Source organism: Notolabrus celidotus, chromosome 9, assembly GCF_009762535.1.
Source record: "Notolabrus celidotus isolate fNotCel1 chromosome 9, fNotCel1.pri, whole genome shotgun sequence".
Classification (NCBI taxonomy): domain Eukaryota; kingdom Metazoa; phylum Chordata; class Actinopteri; order Labriformes; family Labridae; genus Notolabrus; species Notolabrus celidotus.
In genome coordinates this window covers 8,805,905-8,826,374 of record NC_048280.1, presented here as the reverse complement: position 1 = coordinate 8,826,374, position 20,470 = coordinate 8,805,905, and the positions used below count along the sequence as shown (strand labels likewise).

The 20,470-nt window shown below is 41.0% G+C and overlaps 1 protein-coding gene across 2 annotated transcripts; it reads right to left on the bottom strand.

Moving 5' to 3' along the window:
- Window positions 1-2,770: 2,770 nt before the first annotated feature.
- Window positions 2,771-20,031, bottom strand: scarb2a (scavenger receptor class B, member 2a). 2 transcript variants are annotated; one of them, XM_034691907.1, is made up of 13 exons: window positions 19,444-20,026; window positions 13,759-13,916; window positions 13,395-13,542; window positions 12,848-13,042; window positions 11,946-12,037; window positions 11,067-11,186; window positions 10,512-10,690; window positions 8,786-8,904; window positions 8,252-8,325; window positions 8,071-8,122; window positions 7,820-7,972; window positions 6,577-6,624; window positions 2,771-6,249 (listed from the first exon to the last, which is right to left on the bottom strand). In XM_034691907.1, the coding sequence occupies exons 1-13, from the start codon at window positions 19,564-19,566 to the stop codon at window positions 6,118-6,120; spliced, it is 1,593 nt and encodes a 530-aa protein (XP_034547798.1). In that variant the 5' UTR covers window positions 19,567-20,026; the 3' UTR covers window positions 2,771-6,117. The 2 variants fall into 2 exon arrangements, with proteins under 2 accessions (XP_034547798.1, XP_034547799.1); XM_034691908.1 differs by lacking the exon at window positions 6,577-6,624 and having other exon boundaries at window positions 19,444-20,031.
- Between the last annotated feature and the right edge of the window lie 439 nt (window positions 20,032-20,470).

Below are 20,470 nucleotides of genomic sequence, written 5' to 3'. Positions count from 1 at the left end.
AGTGACAATATATCATTATATATAAACGTCTTTATTGGTCCTGAAGCATCAACCGGTGAGGAAGATTAAACTGGCTGCTCAAGTAGGATCAAGTTTTACTGTCAGATAGTGTAGACCAGTGGAACAGGGATCAGGCAGCTTATAAGGGGGCATCTTATAAATCTGAACCGTTGTATCGGATTAAAAGGTGCAAGAAAACTGAGGAATAAACAAACACATCATCACTTTTTTATCACTTCTATGGCTGCTTGTTCTTCCTTCTCTGTTTGACCCATTTCTCTCTTCATGTGTCCTTTTCGGCTGCTCCCAGGTGATTCCCCAACAAGTTCCACCTGGCCTTTTATCAGTGTTTAAAATTACAGAGCATTACAGAGTGAACAGAGGCCTCTGGAGTAAGCACTGCAGTGTTTTGACAGAGATTATGTGTGTGTCTAATAATAACCAGCTCCATGGATATGAGTGTTTTCAGGAGTTTTACGAGTGTTTTTCTGGGTCAGTTTGTGGAAAGTTTATGGCATAGGCAGGAGCTTGTCCAGAGTGGTGTACAGGGTCGCCATGAGGTCACATCAAAGTTTCCTAACCATAATTTGCCATTTGTCTTATATAAAGTGGGACTAGTGTTAAAATGAAGTATTTGGACTAAGTTGCAACACATTCTTTTTCTTACATTTGGATGTAACACATTTCCTTTTGTTGGTTCTTTCAGTTGCAGAAAAATACTTTGCATTAGACGTGTGCACAGGGGAGGATCAGTCTGCCATAAACTACAAGCATTTCTTTCACACTGTCCAACTATCAGACAAATTCACTGGCAACGTTTCTGCACCTTTGAAAAGTTTGCTTTTAAAAAAAAAAAAAAGTATTTTAAAGGTACTGTGAGGAGTTTTTATGTTATGTTGATTCTGGTGATCCCTTTGGAAGAAATCAGCCATGTTTTTCTTTGATGACACCTTTTTAGTGCTTCTTTTCTTTGCTTAATCCTCCTGTTATGTTGTGGGTCAAATTGACCATTTTTAAAGTCTATTTTAGTTAATATATGCCCTCCAAACCAGCTAAATGCAGCATAAAAATATGGGCAGCATGTGATAGAAGAGTCGTCGTGTTAATTTATCAACATCACCTCATAAAAAAAAAAGAAAATATATATTTTTTAAATAAAATAAACAAAAATCTATGTCATGTAAAACTATTGTATTTATATTTAGGGCTTTCCAATGTACAATAAAAAATGTTTTAACATGAATTTTAATGAAAAACGAGTGAGTTATCCTCATGAACCATGATCTGTGAGAATCAAAGAACACCAATGGACTAAATCTTGATGTAAATGGTTAGTAATGGAGTTAAAATTAGATTTTAAAAAAAAAAAGTGTATTGGGATTTTTTGGGGTTTTGACACTTTTGGATAATTGAATATGCCCCGGGTCAAATTGACCCAGGAACATTATTGCTGTTCCAGAGAAACGAACATAACAGGAGGGTTACGACAATCTTTTGGATGCAGAGCGATGAGGTTATGTATTGATTTGTAGCTACATGAATTATAAACAACCACAAAGCTATGAAAACTCAGATTTATTATTATTAGTTAGCTTACAAAAGGTAACTAGATGTTAACGCCACAACCCGATGTCATATATTGTGCTGTCTGAATAATGTAAATATGCACACGGCTTAACTATTTGGTCCTCATAGAGCAGTGAAGCATTGATATGCCAGCACAAACTTAATTAACCATTTTGCTCTTTTACCTGGAAAAGCCCTGGTGGTAGAGTTTCTCTGTCTAAAGCAATACTTCAACAGAATGTGTATGCATCTTTTCTAATGTCACTCCAGTACCAGCCATAAGGCAAAACATTCTGAGGAAAGAAAATGATCTAAAGAAAAACAAACCTCAAGCGTGCTTAGCGACTTCTCCCTGCCAAGCTTTACCAGCAGAGTACTATACACACTTCTGGGTGAGTGCTGGACATTAACTTGGATTTTTTCCCAGAAAATCTGACTCGAACACAGGCACTAAAATTCAGTATAAAGAAATAACTGATCTTGTTGCTGATAATATTTTTCTCATGGTCATGAAGAAGCATCAGTCTAAGAGCTATACAATTTTAAAGTCAGTTAAAAATACTCCTCACAGGGCCTTTAAAATGTGATTTCAGACAAACATATATCTGATACTTTAATGTAAGTAGTTAAAGTAGATATGATAAGCGAAGCTGGAGATGGTAAATTAATTATATTGACTGTATGTGCACATACTTCATGCCACCGCTGCATGAGTCACTGCCGATCAGGCGACCCCAGTCAACTTCTGGACACGCCCCTGTTCATAATACAACCAACATCAGCTGATTGTTATATTCTCTGAAATCAAAGTACACAGCCCTGAAACTTTTAGAGTCCCGGTGAAACCCTCTTAGTAATCAGCAGCTTTATGTCCACAGTTTCATTGATATTTCCGTCTCAATTGTTTTTAGAAAAGACAACAGACTTTGTTTACTTTGCATTGGCTGCAACTTTTATTTTTTTGCAAATACACTAGAAATGTTTACAAAAGCACTGTAGAAACATTTGTGCAGTGTAAATTATCAAAACTAAAAATGGATATTACTTTGAATTCATTTTGCACCTAACATGACAAGCAGGATTGTCATTTTCAGCAGCAAAACAAACGAGTATATCAGAAGAGGAAACGTCTGTTAGTGACTTCAGAACATCGAAACAGGGAGAGGTGGTTGTTACACCAAAGAGCAAAAATTAAGGGAAAAAATAACAATAAAAGGATGGTATGGCACAAGTGCTCATCCCTGAAGGAGGGCTTCATTCATCTAGATAGATAACACAGCATCAATGCTTTTCTTTACTCAGTCATCAAGACAGTCAGCCTTCCTGAAAAAAAAATATCACTCGTTTCATAGAAATGGTGCACTCTCCACAAACACAATTTTTACTCACAAGTTCTCACACTCTTCCATCACAAACAACCCAAAACCATTCATGAACACTCTTTACAAACATTGTACAGGGCCCCCACAGCTCCCAGCGTGAAATACTGGACCAGCTTTTACACTTTTTATTTTCTCAGTTTGAAATGATCAAAAGAAATGTGCTGAATATTTAAAAAAAAACTAAATCATTTACAAAAAAAAAAAGGAAATATTTCTACACAAGAAACTAACAAAACAGAAACAAATCCAAGAAAAACATAAATATTGTGTGGCCCCTTAATAAAATATTTCACACAAATCTGTATTGCTTTGTCTTACATAATACTGAGATCTGCTCACAGAGAGCATTGATTACTTTTGTTTGCTCTTGCATTGAGTGACAGAGAAAGCAATACTCATCACACTACCAACTTTGAAATGTTTTTTTTTTTTCTTGCCTTGGTGTAAAAAGGCACATACACTCACACATTTCTGTTCACGCTCACACAACACTGCTGCAAATACTTCCCGTAATTGGTGGCACGTTTAAAAAAGCAAAGAGTAGGTGGTGGTTTTGTGGCACAACCGTTATCGCAGAGGAGAGTAAACATGGCGCCGGGGCAGATCCATGTGGGTTATCTTTGGTCGAGCAGGGACGAGCCATCGGGCTTGATAGATCGAGACTCAAAGGTTGAAGTTGTCGAAGTCAGACAGAGATGGCTCAGGTGTGTGTTTGAACAGACGCTATACACAAACATACACACACGACTCTGGGGATTAAGGTCTCTCAGGTTCAAGTTTAAAAAGGTGGATAATGATGGACTACGAGTTTGCACAAGGCGGTGGCTGCTTGCGCAAATGGTGGAATAAAAAGGCCTTTAGTGAATTGATTTAAAGGAATACTTTCAGAGAAACTTCCACCACAGTGTTAATATTCCCACAATCGCTGACTTCAGACACCAATCTGAGGTGGTGCTGGAGTGGCTCGCCCTTTTTGTGCACCTCAAGTGATCGGTAAAAGTTGACTAATCCTACCATAAACCCCCACGATACATGTGATATGGTCAGACCTGCTAACGAAGGAATGAGTGGTTAAAGTGTGATAACTAACTGCTATTTCCAATAGATGGCAGCAAGCTTTGGGCTTTGTATCCTTGTGCTCGGATGTCAAAGAATGGGTTAAATCCTTGAGATTTAAGACTCTGGATCAACCTGAATTAGAGCACATTATGGGTAATATCCCATATGCAAATACAAGTCCATAGATTATGGCATTTTGTTGTTTAGCAGCAATAACAAATACAAAAGTATATCAAAAAGAAGACACTCCATGTGCTGAAAAGCAAGTAACACAGAGGCGCGGATGTGTTGTTTCTCTAGCAACGACATCCTTCATTACCAATACTTGTGAGGACAAACCATTGAAATGTTCTGAACATACCACCTGCATTAAAATGACAAGGACAAAAAAAACAAACAGACAAAAATAATGAAAACAAACAGGGCACAATTTTCCAGGCAAAGTGCAGGGAATTCTCCATGTTGACAGTTTTATGGCCTTAAATTCACTTCCCACTGAGACTACCAGTTTTTTTAAACATTTTTTCTGACATGTGGCGGACATAGAGAAGATAACACAACATGAAACATAAGACAAACAGTGATTCAAGTGCTGTGTGCTGCGTTTTTTCTGCTTGCCCGAATGCCTACAGCTCCTTGGCAAACTGAATGACTGCACAGCGGCGAGTGGTGCACACAAGGCTCCCTCAAAAACCCCAATGATTCCACTTTTTTTAATAGTCACGGCACTTGACAGTGTCTCTGACAGATCAGCTGTAAATATATGTATAACAAGAGGACAAAGAAAATGGTCGCCTTGTGTTAGGACTGGTTTTAACAATCCAAATTGTGCTTTCTCTAATAGGTAACAGTGTAGACGTGCAGGAGCGGTCGACACCACAGCGACGTTAGTGTCTTTCAGCACGCCTAGGAGGACTGTTTGCTGGATTTTGGTCAGAGGTATCTCGACATTTCCCCTTTACATATGTACAATAAAGACAGAAGAGATTTTCCAGCTTATTTGAACTATGAACGAACATAAAGAACACGCTGAACCGTTGTAAGGCAGAAAGCAGGTTCAAGTCTCCCTTGTAAGTTCTTGTGGGTGTTTTTTCTTTTTTTTCTCCTTTTGTTTTTAAAGTGTGGTAAAGCCTACAAAAAGGTGCATCGTTAACCTCTCACAGCTAACTCAGTCATCATCTCGGAACTTCGAAATGTGGCTGAGCTCTCTCTGATATTTTCTGTTCATACCTAGTGTTTCATAAAAACCCAGCTGAAACAAGAGAGAAGGGGGCGTTCAAGATCACAAGTACTCCAGGAGTCACAGTACACCGTGCCTGCTTTAAGAGAAACAGAGCTGTCCATCAAACTGGACAGCTAAGTGTTATTAAAGGTGCACACACACACTTTAACTTACTGATACTCGAAGTGCGTTCGGTGTGTTTGTGTGTGGGTAGTTTCACTAAGTCTTCTTGGGGAAAAGGCAAACTTCTTTAAATAGTTTGGCTTAGTTTTTTTCTTTACAAAAAAGATACATTAAATGAAAAACATTTTGTCTTTTGAGCCTTGAGCTCTGAGTTTTGACCTAATAAAGGATTCATTTTTGCATGGGGTTTTTAAATCTGGTCTGTTTTCTCCTCAGAGAAGACCAATAAAGAGGGAGAATATGAAGGTAACACCACCCTCTGTTGTTCAGGTGAAAACTACAAACACTGAAGTTCATGCATCCGCGCACAACAGCGATGCCTATGCTGCTACCGTGTTCCCTCAGGAGAATCATGGGAAGAAAAGGCTTGTCCCAGCCGCGCCCACCCAGAGTCTCTTCATCTGTAGGGTCGGCCAGGACGGAAAGTGTGTGAGTGAGTGTGGGTTGTGTTGCAGTACGGCAGGCAGTGAGGGCCATGCTCAGCAGGTAGAATAGGAGGAGGGCAGACAGTCATCAGAGGGCTCAGTGAGCGGAGCAATGTCTTTGTTGACTAAACATGTACTGGGGGTTTGTGTCCCAACCCTTCCCCCCTATCCTCCCAAACCCACCGTGTATTCAAACCCCCCACCCGTGGTAATGTAACACCCATGTGCTGCTCCCCCAGCCCCCTTCCTGAGCTCCACACTCTGGGAGGAGGATCCTTGATCAACACTTCTGGGCCTCCACTGGAGACATGGCGATGTACGAGCCGTTCCTCATCGGCTGGCTTGCGGGCGTTTCTGACGGCTCGTCAGGTTTGTCGCTGACCTGAGTGTAGGCCGTGTCGTCTTTCACCGTCTGAATGGGAAGAGTCACAGAAGAGGTTATTAAAATCAAATGAAGTGGCAGGACATCTGAGTATTTTAAATTGATTGTGACATTCAAATGGACGAAATGTTTTGGCTGAAATGTTCACAGTAAACCACAGTGACCAACAACTTCACCAATTAACGACAAAAACAACCACCACAGAAAATATAGCTTCAAATTAAACAAACACTGAGGCGAGAATTTAAAAGGGAATATCACGTCTCATTAAAATAATTTAAAAATGATAATAACCAGAGATGATGGATAACAAATTAAAAAAGAGGAATAGCAAACAAGGCAAAAATTAAGACTTACAGTAAAAGAATGAAAAGCTTCAGTAAAATCAATACGTTTTACTTCACTCTAAAACAGAAAAGGAAAAAAGGGAGGGTTACAGAAAATTAAAATTAGAACATGGTTAATACAATAACTTTTCACATTGCAATTAAGCATGTTTCAAACATTTTCGCAATGCTAAGCTAATGTCTAAACTTCAGCAGGAGTGAGTATGAAAGGAACTTTTCTCATTTTGGGAAATACTCTTCGATAGTTTAAAAGAGTTTGATGAGAAGATAAGGTCTGTTAGCGTTGGGGTGCGCTTGTTTATGTAGACTCTTTCTGAGACTGACGCCAGCTTCATGTCTGGAGGAAAAATGTGATGTTTAACTAGAAACTGGTTAGCTTAATTTAGCATATCATAAAGACTGAAAACAGTCAACCTTGCTCTGTTCAAAAGGTAACAAAGTACAAACACTTGCAGCTGAAAAAGCTCAAAGTTGCACCAACAATGTTGATGCTGGTATTTAAAGGATAATACAAGCAAGGCTCTCTCCTGGGGTTAAAAGATTCCAGTCTTAAGCTAAGCAAACGGTTTCCTTTCTTTAGCTTTATTCTTAACATGCAGTACTTAGAATTTTAACAAGAGCAATACACCTTTTGAGAAAAAAAAGGAGGTATTTCCCAAAATATTGAACTATTCCTTTCACATGTTGCAGAGAACTCTTCATAAAATGGATAACCTGAACTACAATCATCCGAGGCTCTTTTGTAATTCAGGATGTGAGGTCGACAACCCCTGCACTGCTCGAGATAAGAGGCTAACATGTGCTGTACATCAATCTCAGGACTATTCTAGTTCAGTGCACTTTGTGACTCGGGTTCAGAGCTACTCTTAACAGAAAAGGGAACTAAAAATGCTTTCTTCCTGAATCCAAAGATTCATCGACTCATCAAAGATGTGCTGACTGTTAGAAAACATTTACAAAAGGAAAAACAAACAGACAACATTTGATCCAGATTCATGGAAACTGCTCATGCCGGCTTTGCTGTGCAGCAAACATGCAATGTGTTAGTTAACGTGCACGCAGTTTTGTGTTAGTTAACCTCCAGCAGCTCAGGAAAGTGTTAAACATGCACAGACCCTGCACATTTACTGTGATACATGACTACCATCTAAGTGTAGCTCTGGTTTACTGGTGTCAGTGAGTAGCAAACACTTCACACTGGGTTTACTGTGTGGATTAATACTACAGTTCACAGCAAAAGGGGAAGTTCATACCTTCTTCTGGCGGTTTCGGCAGAACAAGATGACAAGCACCAGCAGCAGGATGATGCCCATGCCCACGATGAGCAATGGGAAGTTTGATACGAGGGTGACGATAAGGAGCAGCGTCCTCATTTGGGATGCTGAGTCATCATCAATGGTCGCCGTCTATGGGGTCAGAGGGAGAGAGGTGATTATTGATCTGTGGTTCACCTACGGTCAGGAGAACCGGTTTGATGTCAGGTTGTACTGGATGAGACTCTCACCTCGTTGACGAACATGATTGGGAAAATGGTCTCGTTGATGAACTTGGTTTTTCTGTAACATGGAGCGAGAGATAGAGAGAGAGAGGGGGGGTCAGGGGGGACATCTGGCTCCACATGTGGCTGAAATTGGGTCGGTGCGATAACACATAATTGGGTCAGGGTTCATCAAAGTTCGACTTACGGGAAGCCTTGGACTCTCTTCAGGATGATATTGAGCTGAGCTCTCTTGCAGGCACGGATGGGAACTCCTGTGGTCTGAAAACAAACCCCCAGAGAGGTTTCGATGAGTTTTACTGCAGCTCATAAAACTCTTTGACTGTAACATGTTTTAATGAAACCTCATCCCAAACGGTACGATGGGGTTGAACTATTTAATTAACATGTAGTGAAGATTATATTCAATTTTGTAAAAAAAATCCATCACACAAACTTCTTATTATGTAGAAATAAAAAAGTAAAAAACACGTTCGTCACATTAAAAAAAGAAAACATCGGAAACTAATGTTGATGTCACAATGAACATTTTGTGCAATCTTATGACGCAAACCGATCCCTGAAGAACCCCCGCAAACAGACAAGCAGCACTATAACTATGAATCATCATAACATCCCTTCTCATGAAGGTAAGCATGATCATAAACCCACAGATCAAAGTTCAGCTCACATCCCTCCACATGGTTCTAGTCTGATGGAATAATAACGCCATAATTCCTACCGGTTGCAGGTCCAGGTACGTCTCGTGCTCCTCCTTGTTGGGGCTGAGCCCTTCCACAGCGTTAATGTACTTTGGGTCGGCTTGATAAAAGTGGGGGAAAGACACCACGATTGGAGCGCCTTGATGGGGAAATAAGAGAGACAAACATGAGTCAGTTACTGTTCATATCCTGAGATGACTGTCTAAACAACAAGGGCTGGAGTGGAGTTAAAGAAGCACGTGAGATAAGATAAGAGGAGCTATTGCTACTTCAGAGGTATGAGCACATATACAGGTAAATCTATAGCTGATAGAGAGCCGCAGATAACTGAAGAATGTGTTTCAGGTTGAGCTTAATCTAAATAATGATTAGCTGAGAGCGCAGAGGACAAATGTTTGAAACGTTGCTAAAATAAACTTCAGTTAAGAAATATTGCTTTAGTTTACTCTTATTTCTTCTTTTGAAATAGACTCCACACATTTATAATAATAATTCAAGTAATAAAAATGTGGTAGATTAAAGTGTTCTTAATAAGAAATGTGAATAAAAGCAGAATATTTGAACTATTTTATTATAGGAAAATCAAACAAATCAAGGTTCTCTTATTTTTAAGTCTTTTTGGAACAAGGTCTCTTTTTGAAGGTGTTCGCCTTTTTCATTTTTATGTAAGAAACCTGATTCATAAGAGTTAAGAAAATGACCTTCACATCATTCTACCAAGAAATCTGACATAACATTTGTTTAACAATGTTTAATTTTTTTCCTTATTTCATTTGATGACTAACTGTTCTTTTATTCTTATTTCTAAATATAAATGTCATAAATATTCTCCACACAGAACAGGCTGAAACCTTTACATACATACCACTTTACAACAAAAAATATAAGGCACTAGCATTAGAAATACTGCTGCTTTTGTTCAACCTTAACCTACAGGAAAAAAAGGCTCATGAGCAGCATTATAGGCCCTACGTGCTTTTTTTTACTCCATCAGTGGAAGTTATACGCCACAGCCTTCAGCAGCTTTAAACACATTTGAATATCTCTTTAGAGGTTAATGCTCACTCCGAGTCAGGGGGTTTCAGAATGACACCACTTAGCACATGACAACAGAGCTTTGTTTTGATTGGCTCTCATTGAAGCATCACAAAAATTCAGCCAATGAGGCGAGCTTGCCTCATATGAGTCAGAGAAGCTGATGCAGACAGCCAATGAGGTTTTAGCAGCACAAGATCAGCCGAAATCCTCTATAATTTCTCTCTGCATAGGTTTTGACAGTTTTATTAATCATCTTTAACATTAAGGCAGTCTATGTTGGAGCTATATCACAAACAGTCACATATTATTAAAAAGGCTTTTAAATAAATTGTATGAATGTTAAACAAACAGCAGAGTCCTGTGGTCACAGTAGTCTGTCTGTCACTGATACTACACTGGCCTCCTGTGTCAAAGCTAGTGGAGATAGCCTTATCAGACCAATCACACTCCACTCAATGACCACCATAAAGCACTCCAATAGCCTCCACACAGTCAGCACAGTTAATCATTGAACCGTGCATCGAGTAAAAATCTGGCATGCTCAAACAGAGGGAATGTCACAGAGCAGACAGGGGATGCTGTGTCTGACTGAAAGGACATTTTTTGGAGGGTAGAAATTGGGAGAAGAGGTGGCGGTGGGGAATCTGTGTCATGGGGCCAGTTAGGAGAAATTGGTTGTGTTGGGTAAGTGGGTCAGGGCTCCCTTACCTTCTCTACAAACGCTGACTTTGAGCACCCCGGTGCCGAGACAGTCTCCAGCCGGAACACAGAAGCCCTCGTTAGTGGGGTTTTCTTTGGGGCTCATGAGGACGTCACTGGGAGGGGCGAAGCGGTACGCCTGGATGCCTTTCACCTCCACGTCTTCCACATAGGCAAGATGGATCGACCTACGGAGACAAAACCAGCTCAGTGTTAAAGAGTCTACATAAAGAGCACAAGAAGATGAATATGAGCATTTTCTATAATCTTCAGCACAGTTGGTTAATATTTGATAGCACTTCCTGTGTAGTTTCTCTTTACGGTGGCCTGAGATCATCCAAGTCACGTTCTTTCCTTTCCCACGTGTGTTTCTCTTTATCACAGCCTTATCAGGAGGTGTAATTACCACAAACTCAAGTTCTTATCAGTGGATGTGTATGCATTTTGAGTTTGACATAGCTGACAATTTCCTTACTTGAACCTCACTTGAAGTTTTGGTCCCCGCCCTGCCGGGATGCTTTGACTGTAAACAAATGTTCAACCACACAAGCAACACGAGCATACCTGCAGAGATCAGCAGCGAAGATGTAGAGCAGCTCGTTCCTGTTTATCAGAGGGTGGAAAACTGCTCCATCCGTACCATTAATCATGTTGCTCTGATTGGAGGACCACCATGACATCTCCCTGTTGGTTAATAAAAGAGAAAAAGATGGAGTGAGAGGTGTGCTTCTTTACTCTGCAGCAACTAAATGTTGTAACTTCTGCCATACTTTATTCATTTCACGTCCACAAGTATTGTTTTTTTTTTTTTTTTTTACATTTTAGTCCGTTTGAGTTGCTAGCATTAAGATTGCAGCTTCCCAAAATACATGTAAATTTTGTTTTACCAGAATAAAAACAGTCTCAGTACCAGAGTAGATTTTACTAATGATAAAGCAGGACCATGCAAAGCCTCAAATAATCCCATTAGTGAAGTTGAAAATCAGTCTATGTTTTGCATTCTTCTAAAAAGGTGACTAAGATTATTGTGTAATTTTAGAGTTGTTTCAGATTAAGTTTCTCATTACTTCACTGTTTTAGGCTGGAACGGCTCATTTATCAAATATTTTACACTGAAAGCAAAGATTCAGTCCAAAGTCCAAAAACACTGATTTAGCGTGAGAAGCAAAACATACTTCTTAAGGAGCATTTTGTCTCATTATGATACCTTTAAAAAGTTAGGAATCTGAATCCCTGGTTACTACCTACACGTGCTGATTTCATTCAAAGTACAAAGTCTCTGTAGATGCCAAAAATTTATTCTGCAACGGTGTTCTAACTAAAACCAGGGAGCAAAGGCTCTGCTCTGTGTGGGAGCTGAAAACTGTATCCTATCACAGAGGAAAACGTCTTTTTTTTTCTCACAGATACTCAAAGCGGTCCGACATTCGCCTGAATCTTTACCTCAGGCCGTTCCACGAGTCAATCTTTCCATAATCCAAGTAGTTCTCCTCGCCCGTGTGGAACACAAACTCTCCTTCATGGGTGCCATTTTTCTGCAGAAAAAAAAAAACAAGGGACACGAGGTTCAGACGGAGATGCTGCTGTGACGGACAACTGTAAAGGGTACAGTGTAGAATCAGAGACAGTGTTTATATTCCAGAATCATGGGAAATATGGAAGAAATGCTGCTTTGTGTTTGTCATTTTCATGCCTCATAATGCATTTTCACATGGTTCTCATTCACAGCAAGACAAGTATTTGATTAAAGAGCACAATAAGAGTACGGATTGGTGGGTGTTTTCCACTTAACTGCTTTGCCTTCAAATGAAACTACACTCACTGATTTTAGGGGGTATTCTTTTGCATTCAAGTGTCATTTGTACAGTCAACTTTCGAGTACTCAGTGAGTCATCAAAATAAATAGCATAAGATGTCCAATTTCATCTTCTTCTTCTTTCCACGCTTGATATCATATCTTACAAAAAAGGCTCCAACTGTCACATTTTAGAGACTCAAAGCTGTGGTCCGTTACACAGTTCTGCTGATAGAAAAGGTAATCCAACAGTCACTTGTTGATGACCTGATCACTAAAGGTTCTATTTTTAAACCAAAAATGCTGCTCTCAGGATCACAAGGCACTAACTGTCACCGCTGGTACAAAGTTGCAGACGTTGCTCCATAAACAGGAAGTATAAGCACCTACTGTCAGCATGCGGTTAATCTCACTTCTCCTACGTGACGTTATCTTAGACTCGCACATGCCTGTTGTTTAGTAACCACAGACAACCAACACACAAGAGCTCTCTCCAGGTTTTGCACTCAATGGCTTCAGGACCACCAAAGAGAGCTATATTTTTCTTTACCTTCCACATCAGCCCAAAATGCTCGTCCACATCAGGCTTCATAGAGTGGATCTTTGTGAGTAGAGGGTCCTTAAAGCCCCACAGGACCTCGTGGACAGTGCGGGTCATAAATATTTCAATGCCCAGACTGTTCATGTACATGGAAACCAACGTTCTCAGGAAGAAGGAGTAAGAGTTCAGCTCGTTCATCACCGCCTGAGGAAGACACACAATGAGAGAGAAAAAATTAGACAATAGAGACATTGTCTCTCTACATACACACAAATCAGTTCCTGTTTGCAAGTCCTTTTTGTGTCATCTAGGTCCACATGGCTTATTTTCTTTGGCCTGAAATCCCTGTAGTTAGCTTTGCTGTGACATTTTGGTATCTTGAATAACAAAGCAGACAATGCCCTGGCATGTGCAAGAGGAGTAATAATGTGTGGGAGAGTAAACGAGAAACACACATGCCAATCATGTGACTTCAGCTCAAACCAAAGGGACATGATTAACTAGTAGCTGCAGGTCATAATAACACACATTATCCTGCACAGACGTTGTGACTTACCACAAACGGGATGTTGACGGTCCTGATGATGTCCACCTCTGGGTCGCCCGCCGACTTCTCAGGGACAAACACAAACGTTTTGGGGTTCAGGGCGTAAATCTTGGTGCCGTTCTCCAGGAAAGTTATGTTTTCTCTCGGCCTGTACTCCCTGGTGTGGAAAATGGACATCAGCCAGTCAGTCCAGATGTCTTTTTGTTTTGTTTTTATACTGTACTAAAAAAATCAACCAAGATGGTGTTCCCTAAACAAGACCTCTACTAACACTGCAGCAATGATAACAAATGTCTTTTTCCATTCACAGCTGCAGCTCTGCTGACACACACAACATTCACACACGCACTTTTTGGTCTTTATTCACACCTACCTGTAAGTATAGGGTCCGATCTGTTTAACAGTTGCCTTCCCGCCTGCCAAAAACACCTCCGGATTGGTCACATTGAAGAAGTAATACTCCATGTAAACGGGTGGAGGTGGATTCTTCCAGGCATCGAACACTTGGCTCTTCTCTGTCAAAGTCATTTCCTATTAAAGAAAAGAAGATAATACCAACTCAGATTGAGCAGACAGCATACTTTTAAGGTGAGGTTATTGATGAATTTGCAAAGTTTTAATTTCACACTTTAGATAGTTTGAGCGCTTTTCAAAGCTCTTTGCTGTTGTGAATGAAGGCCATCCGAGTGCACATATGGCACTTTTCTGCAAGGGGCTGGTGCCATGCCAAGACGTCAAGGACCCAGAAGGAGGCAGAGAAAAGTCCTTCTTAGCCTAAAAAAACTGTCAGGACAGGCAGAAAGTCTTCTGCACCCAGTCTCTGACCTCAGCAAGCTGAGACAAGAATCTGACTGAGGGCTACTTGTCAGCCCACACAATCCAGAAATATGTTGCAGTGATAAGACACAGCACTGCTGCAGCATTAGCCATTACAACACAGGTGAGTTTTTGTGTTTACACTCTGCAAGTCAAAGCAGTCACAGAAAGTGGCAGTGATGATTTCACTGGGCTCCTGTGGAGAAAAACAAGCCTTACAGTAGAAGTCAGTGCTAAGTAGCCAAGTGTGATGTAAGTCTGGCTCTGGCTGCCACATGTCTGAACATGGGCGATGCTAACCTTTAACTACACCATTCATCGGTACAAAAAAACAGGCAGTGTGTTTTCTGAAGGTGTTTGACATCCAGGGAAAATAAACGCTCTTTCCATTCTGAAGGTGAATTTTTAACGCCTGGACAGCAGAAATGACCCACTTCCTTTTATGTCTTTTTCATGCCGAGTCCCTGAAACTCTCTCTGAAGTGCACCTCACTGTACTCTGGGGACAGAGAGGCTATACATTGTCTTCTGCAGGGACTTGTTGTTGAGAAAATATAGCTTAGGGCGTGGCTGCCGCTTCCTGTTTGTGTTACTCAAACGTCTCTTTCTGTGTAGAATTGTTTGCTGGTTTTCTTGAAAAATGTCTTCCTTTGCTACTTTTCAAAAGACCTGTGTGGGATTAAAAGAGGTAAACCATAATAACAGCTTTGTTACTTTAAAGCATTAATAAGATAGGAACTGATGTAGGATTCAGACAGTGCTGCTAAAACGTTACAAATACTTTCATCACCACTTCATACTTTTTTTCACCTTATATCTTCATTGTTTCACCGTAGAAGACAGGTTCATTATATGATTCAAGAAAATTGATCAGCAATTTTTTGATACCCCTAACTCCAGCAGCTCTAGAAGAGTATTACTAAACTAAAACCTGACCAATATGGGTTTTTTGTGAGTGATACTGCTACCATTCATAAAAGGGAAAATAACCCTTACTTTACGATATGAAGGCAATACTGGGTATGTTCTGAAGCATCTGATTTCTCAGTCGTTTCAACAGAATACCGGCCTCAAGTGGTTACATGCCACTCTAACCACACACAGCCAACACACAACTTTTTCTCCGTTTTCTAAATCAAAATACGGACAAACCATGTCACACTGCTAGATGCCCGTGTATAGCATCATAGCAGCACCACAGCTAAAGCCCAGACTAGTTGCATGTGGCTGTGCTACAACTTAAACACAGTGTATGACTGGCGTTTTGGGCCAACAATAACAAAAATATACATAATTTGTGAAACCTATCAGTAATTCTGGTGAAGCAAAGGTGATATTCAATTGTTTAGTTGACTTAAAGCTAGGGTTGGTAGTCAGATTCAGATAAACTTTTTGTTATACTGGTTAAAATGATCTTTATGTCCTGATGGCAATCAATACATAATGTTCTTTAAAAAAAGAGTAAAAAAAAGCCGCTATCTACAGCCGGAGTAAACCTGGGAAAACACCAACCAATCCCTGCCATCAGGAGCCAAATTATGAAACCAATCAAATCCCGTCCTGCTGTTCTGCCCGCCTCCTGCGAGTACATTTCATGTTTGTTTGTGTTTTTAACTTTCACTATGATAATGTTTTGGTGTTTTCTTACGCTGAGTGAGACATGAGTTGACGTAGTGAAAAACTCAAACGTGCTGAGGACCGGTTTTGAATCTGTCACAATCATATGGTCAAATCAGCGGCGCTTGTGCATGTGAGCGGGGGCGTCATTTTGGAGGACCTCCAAGGGGGTAGGGGTTAGACGGAGTCCTGAGGAAATGCTACATTCAAATTCATGCTAGATTTCCGTGACTACCAACTCTAACATTAAACGCTACACCTTTGGTCAGTACAGTACATTTTCAAGGTGGTTTGAAATTTGAACCTTCCCACATAAATTGTGAACTCATTTGGCACTGAGGTGACTTAGAAAAAAGCACTGCCTTCGCAAAAAATGGTTATCATGATAGGGGGGAATCACGAACATGCTGACAAAGATGTCCTAAGATGGCTCCATATTGGCCTGATAATACCCGACTCCTGATATATCTCTCGGCCTCTGGTGCTCAGCAACTCTTTGAACATACTGTATCTGTCACATGTCTGTATCTCTTATCAGGTCTGATTTAACAGGCGTGTTACAGGACTGAATAATCAGCTGAGTTGATGTCAGAGCTGTGAATCTACTCTGAATGAAGAAATGGAGAAGTGACTCTTGAAGGACCTTGAAGTGTTTAAGCAGAGGGATTCTCCCGGGACTTCCTCATTCTGCTGTTTAATTAAGAAATCAGGAAAATCGTGTATCCAAAAAGAAGCTTGTGACGGCGATGAGCAGTCAGCGCATTAGGACTGTATGTCAAACAAGAAGTGACCCAGTTTGTCCCCCCTTTAATAAACAAAATGCACACTGTTGCACTTTTGAAACAGGTTGTGCTCAGAGCATTGAAATCTCTGTGTTTGCCAACCTTGAACAAAGGTCTGTGGAAAGGCCTTCATGAGAGTTATTTGAAAATCATTTATCTCTTTGAAAAACCTTGATCTATCACAAACAAAAAGACATGTGAGGTACAAAGTGGAGCTGTTAGTCAGGGAGTAATCAAAATACAGTGTTTTTCACTCGCTCATGGAAAGCGCTGGGCGGTTTTGAAGGACTAGTAATCCAAACAACTGGGGTAATGTGCACTGTGCCTTAGTCAAACAACTTCAGGCACAGTTTAGGTGTGTTGGGACAAGATCCTGCTTTGATCTGCATTAAAGGAAAACAGTAAAAAGTTAGTAAAATACGTCATTTATATAAATGTCTCCTCTGTTGATGATTTTGCACTTGAGGTGCATGTAAATGACACATTTATAGGAAAAACACACTGTGCTGCACCGGTGTGGCCTTGTTCTTGAATGCTTGAAGCTCAATTACTTGTTCCGCCTTGAAAAGGGCTGAGAGGAGTGGCATAAGTGTGGGTGTTTGTCTTTAGTCAGGTTTCTTTTTCAGGATAGGCCGAGGCTGGAACGACAACAAAGCCCTGCAACTTTGCTCTCAGGCTAAAAATCATGCCCCAGAGGCTCACAACTCTGTCAAATTCCTCGCTTGGCTCTTGCGCTGCTGCCTCCCTCCACACCCTGCTCACTAGTCATTCAGAGTCTGCGTCCTGAAGGCAGCTTTGACTTTCCCCAAAACAAACCAGGCTACATCATTATCACACAGAGATTCATTCAAACATCAGATTAGGTAGATTTTTTTGGAGGGGACTCAGCATGTTCGTGCCCGCCTAATTCAACAGGAGGACCATGGCGGAAGAGGATTAGCTATGCTGTCATTTCATGTAATCGCCGGCCACATCAGAATTATGTCCCCTGTTGGTGAACTTTTGGCTAACTCTTTTAATTTGGATCCCCTGGGATGATGCTGTGAGTCAGAATGAGACACAAATGAGACCCAGACCTAAATTTAACTCCAGGAGGGGGAAACCGTGTCAGCCAGATAGCTGTTTGCCAATCCTCTACTTGGACAATAGCGTGTTTTGCTGCTCCTCACTTTTTTCTCATCTCCTTAAGAAGTGTGCGTGTGTGCGTGTGTGCGTGTGTGTGTGTGTGGTTGTCTGGGGTGACTTTGTGAAGACGCAGACAGATTTAAAAGTACAGATAATGAGTTTCACAGATCATCCAACACACTGACTCATGTCCGAAAGAGGAATGTGTGGTATTTTAAAGGGAAGAGGACAGCAGTGGGAGAGCAGGGTGGGGATAGGATGTCAGCTGCCAACACCCCCACCCCACTGGGCCACCACCCCATCACTCCTACATACCTTAAACTACATTAACAAGTAGAAATTGAGCTTGACCAACCTCTAATTATCAATCAATGACTAGATATGTAACGGCGTCACTGTCTGCATTAGTCGAGAAGTTGAACTGATTGTTGTTTCTGTACAAATGTCGGACCAAATCACACCTACTGAAATAAACAATTCAGTTACACGCCTCAGTGTAATTGTTGTGAACACGATTGTTAAATTAAAGCATAAGTTTCTCATTTAAAACAATGTATTCAAGAAGATTTTTCAAGACAAAGTTGGGACTGATACCTCAAAAATATAACAATCAGCAGGTTTGGGGGCTGATATGTGTACTTACGGCCATTTCTTTACATTCATATATTATTTAGCCACTTAAATACACTCTTAAATCATCATGTATCTGCAGCTCCAGGCAAATATCCAACCCATGCAATTTCTCCTGTCAGAACCACTTTTATGCTCGATTTCCAGAGTGATACACGGCTGTCATTCATCTGTCTCTAACCAGACCGTGAAAAACTCACACTGTTTCCATCACTGGAAAGTCAGGGACGATCCTCTCCACTCACCCTGCCTCCCTTCCCCCATTGCTCAAGACCTGGCTGGTCACCTCCCCCCTTTACCCACCGTGTCTCTGCTGGCTGTGATTTCTACTATTACTACCGGTTACCCTCCTCAGAATACCAAAACACATCAAGGTGTCCGTATTTCAAACCCTGACACAGAAATGTGTCACCAGGTCATGAGCACGGTGCTGCACAGAAGATCAGAAAGCCCCATCAGACAGGAGAGGGAACATATCATACCCTTTCCCCATTTTATCAGAGTCCCTTTAATTTAGTAGCTAAATCATGTGGCAGTAGGTCAGATCATTTCCTATAGACACCACAGATCAGCTGAGGATTATGAACTGGATGTCAAGAGGGATGAAATGTCATTATATGGGGTAAGGTCATGATGAACTCACCTCTGAAAGTCACACAGACATTATGTTCCCCCATTCAGGACTTATACAGAGGATTTCTATCTACAGCCAAGCGTTTGTTAGGTCTTTGTAAAATGACACACACGCTTCTCTATAATGCAAGCTATAAGAACAAGACCCCGAAGCTGCACAAGCATGTAATGGGACTTACACGCTGCACAACCTCGGATCATGCGGATTCGTGAAGGGAAAGGCTTTGGATTCATCACGTTGAGCTAGAGATACAGAATGCAGTAAAACACAATACAGTAGACAGTAAAACTGAGAGAATTCTACACACACCGGAAGATCTTGTGACCAGAAAGATGCTGAATGCGGTGATTGACCACTGCAGATATTTAACATTTAAACACCCTCAGGTTGTGACAGATGCATGGGGAAGTGTGTGAAATCATCGTGTTTTTATGTGTAGAGAGGGTGTAACTCACCTTTTTTAACCGGCTGTGAATCATTGTTTGGAAGACTTGAGCCACGACCAGGGCGATCCCCACAATCAGGAGGTGAGCGCACACGATCCCGGTGGCGTAAATGGCACAGGATCTCCGAGTCATGATGCCGGGCGGATGTGTTTCCTCTCTTGGCAGATAAAACTTCACTGAAGTTGATGATAACCTCCACCAGACAAAGAATACACACACTTCAGATCTAGCGGTGTGTGGAGGTGTGAAATCCGGCGTCTTCTTGCGCAAGCAGCTGGAGGTTTAAACTTCTCGTTTCACCGCCCTGGAGTTGCTCTCTCCCCGGCGAGGCTTAGTGTACAAAAAACAACAACACAAAACGAGTATCAAAAATGTTGGCACTTTTCAGCAAAGATCCAAAGGTCACACCTAGAGAGACGGAGCAGTGACAGGGCTGCTCGCAGGCGGTGGTGAAGTGAAACAGCAGCTCTCAGCACGTAGAAGAAGAGCAGTGTCCACCTCCTCCTCTTCCTCTACGCATTAATGAACTCAGTCAGGCGAAAAGCGGCGTTTTGGGGCGGCTACATGGGCGGTGGGTGTGTGTAAAGAAAGAGGCAGTGATGGGGCTTTGCTAAACAGGGCTGATGTCACAGTTTAAATCATTATGGTCAAATTGAAACACTTATCATTTTACACTTTTATCCACCACTTTTGTCGTGTATATGCACTTATTTATGCACTATTTTGTTGTGGTTAAACTCCCGTTTCCTTGTATTCAAGAATCAAGAAGAATCAAGAAATCTTTATTGCCAAGTGAGCTTTCACACGAGGAATTTGACGTGGTGAATATGGACACTGGTACTTAACAACAAGACAGTAAGGAACAAAACAGGACAGTAAGGACAATTAATATATAGACCTAATAACTAACCTTACAAATTCTAAATAAGAATAAAAATACTATCTATTCAGACTTTATTTTAACTAGTGGGGCTATATTTGAAGCAATACAGCATAAAAAACAGCCAGGATTATGAATGAATTAGTGCCAGAGTGC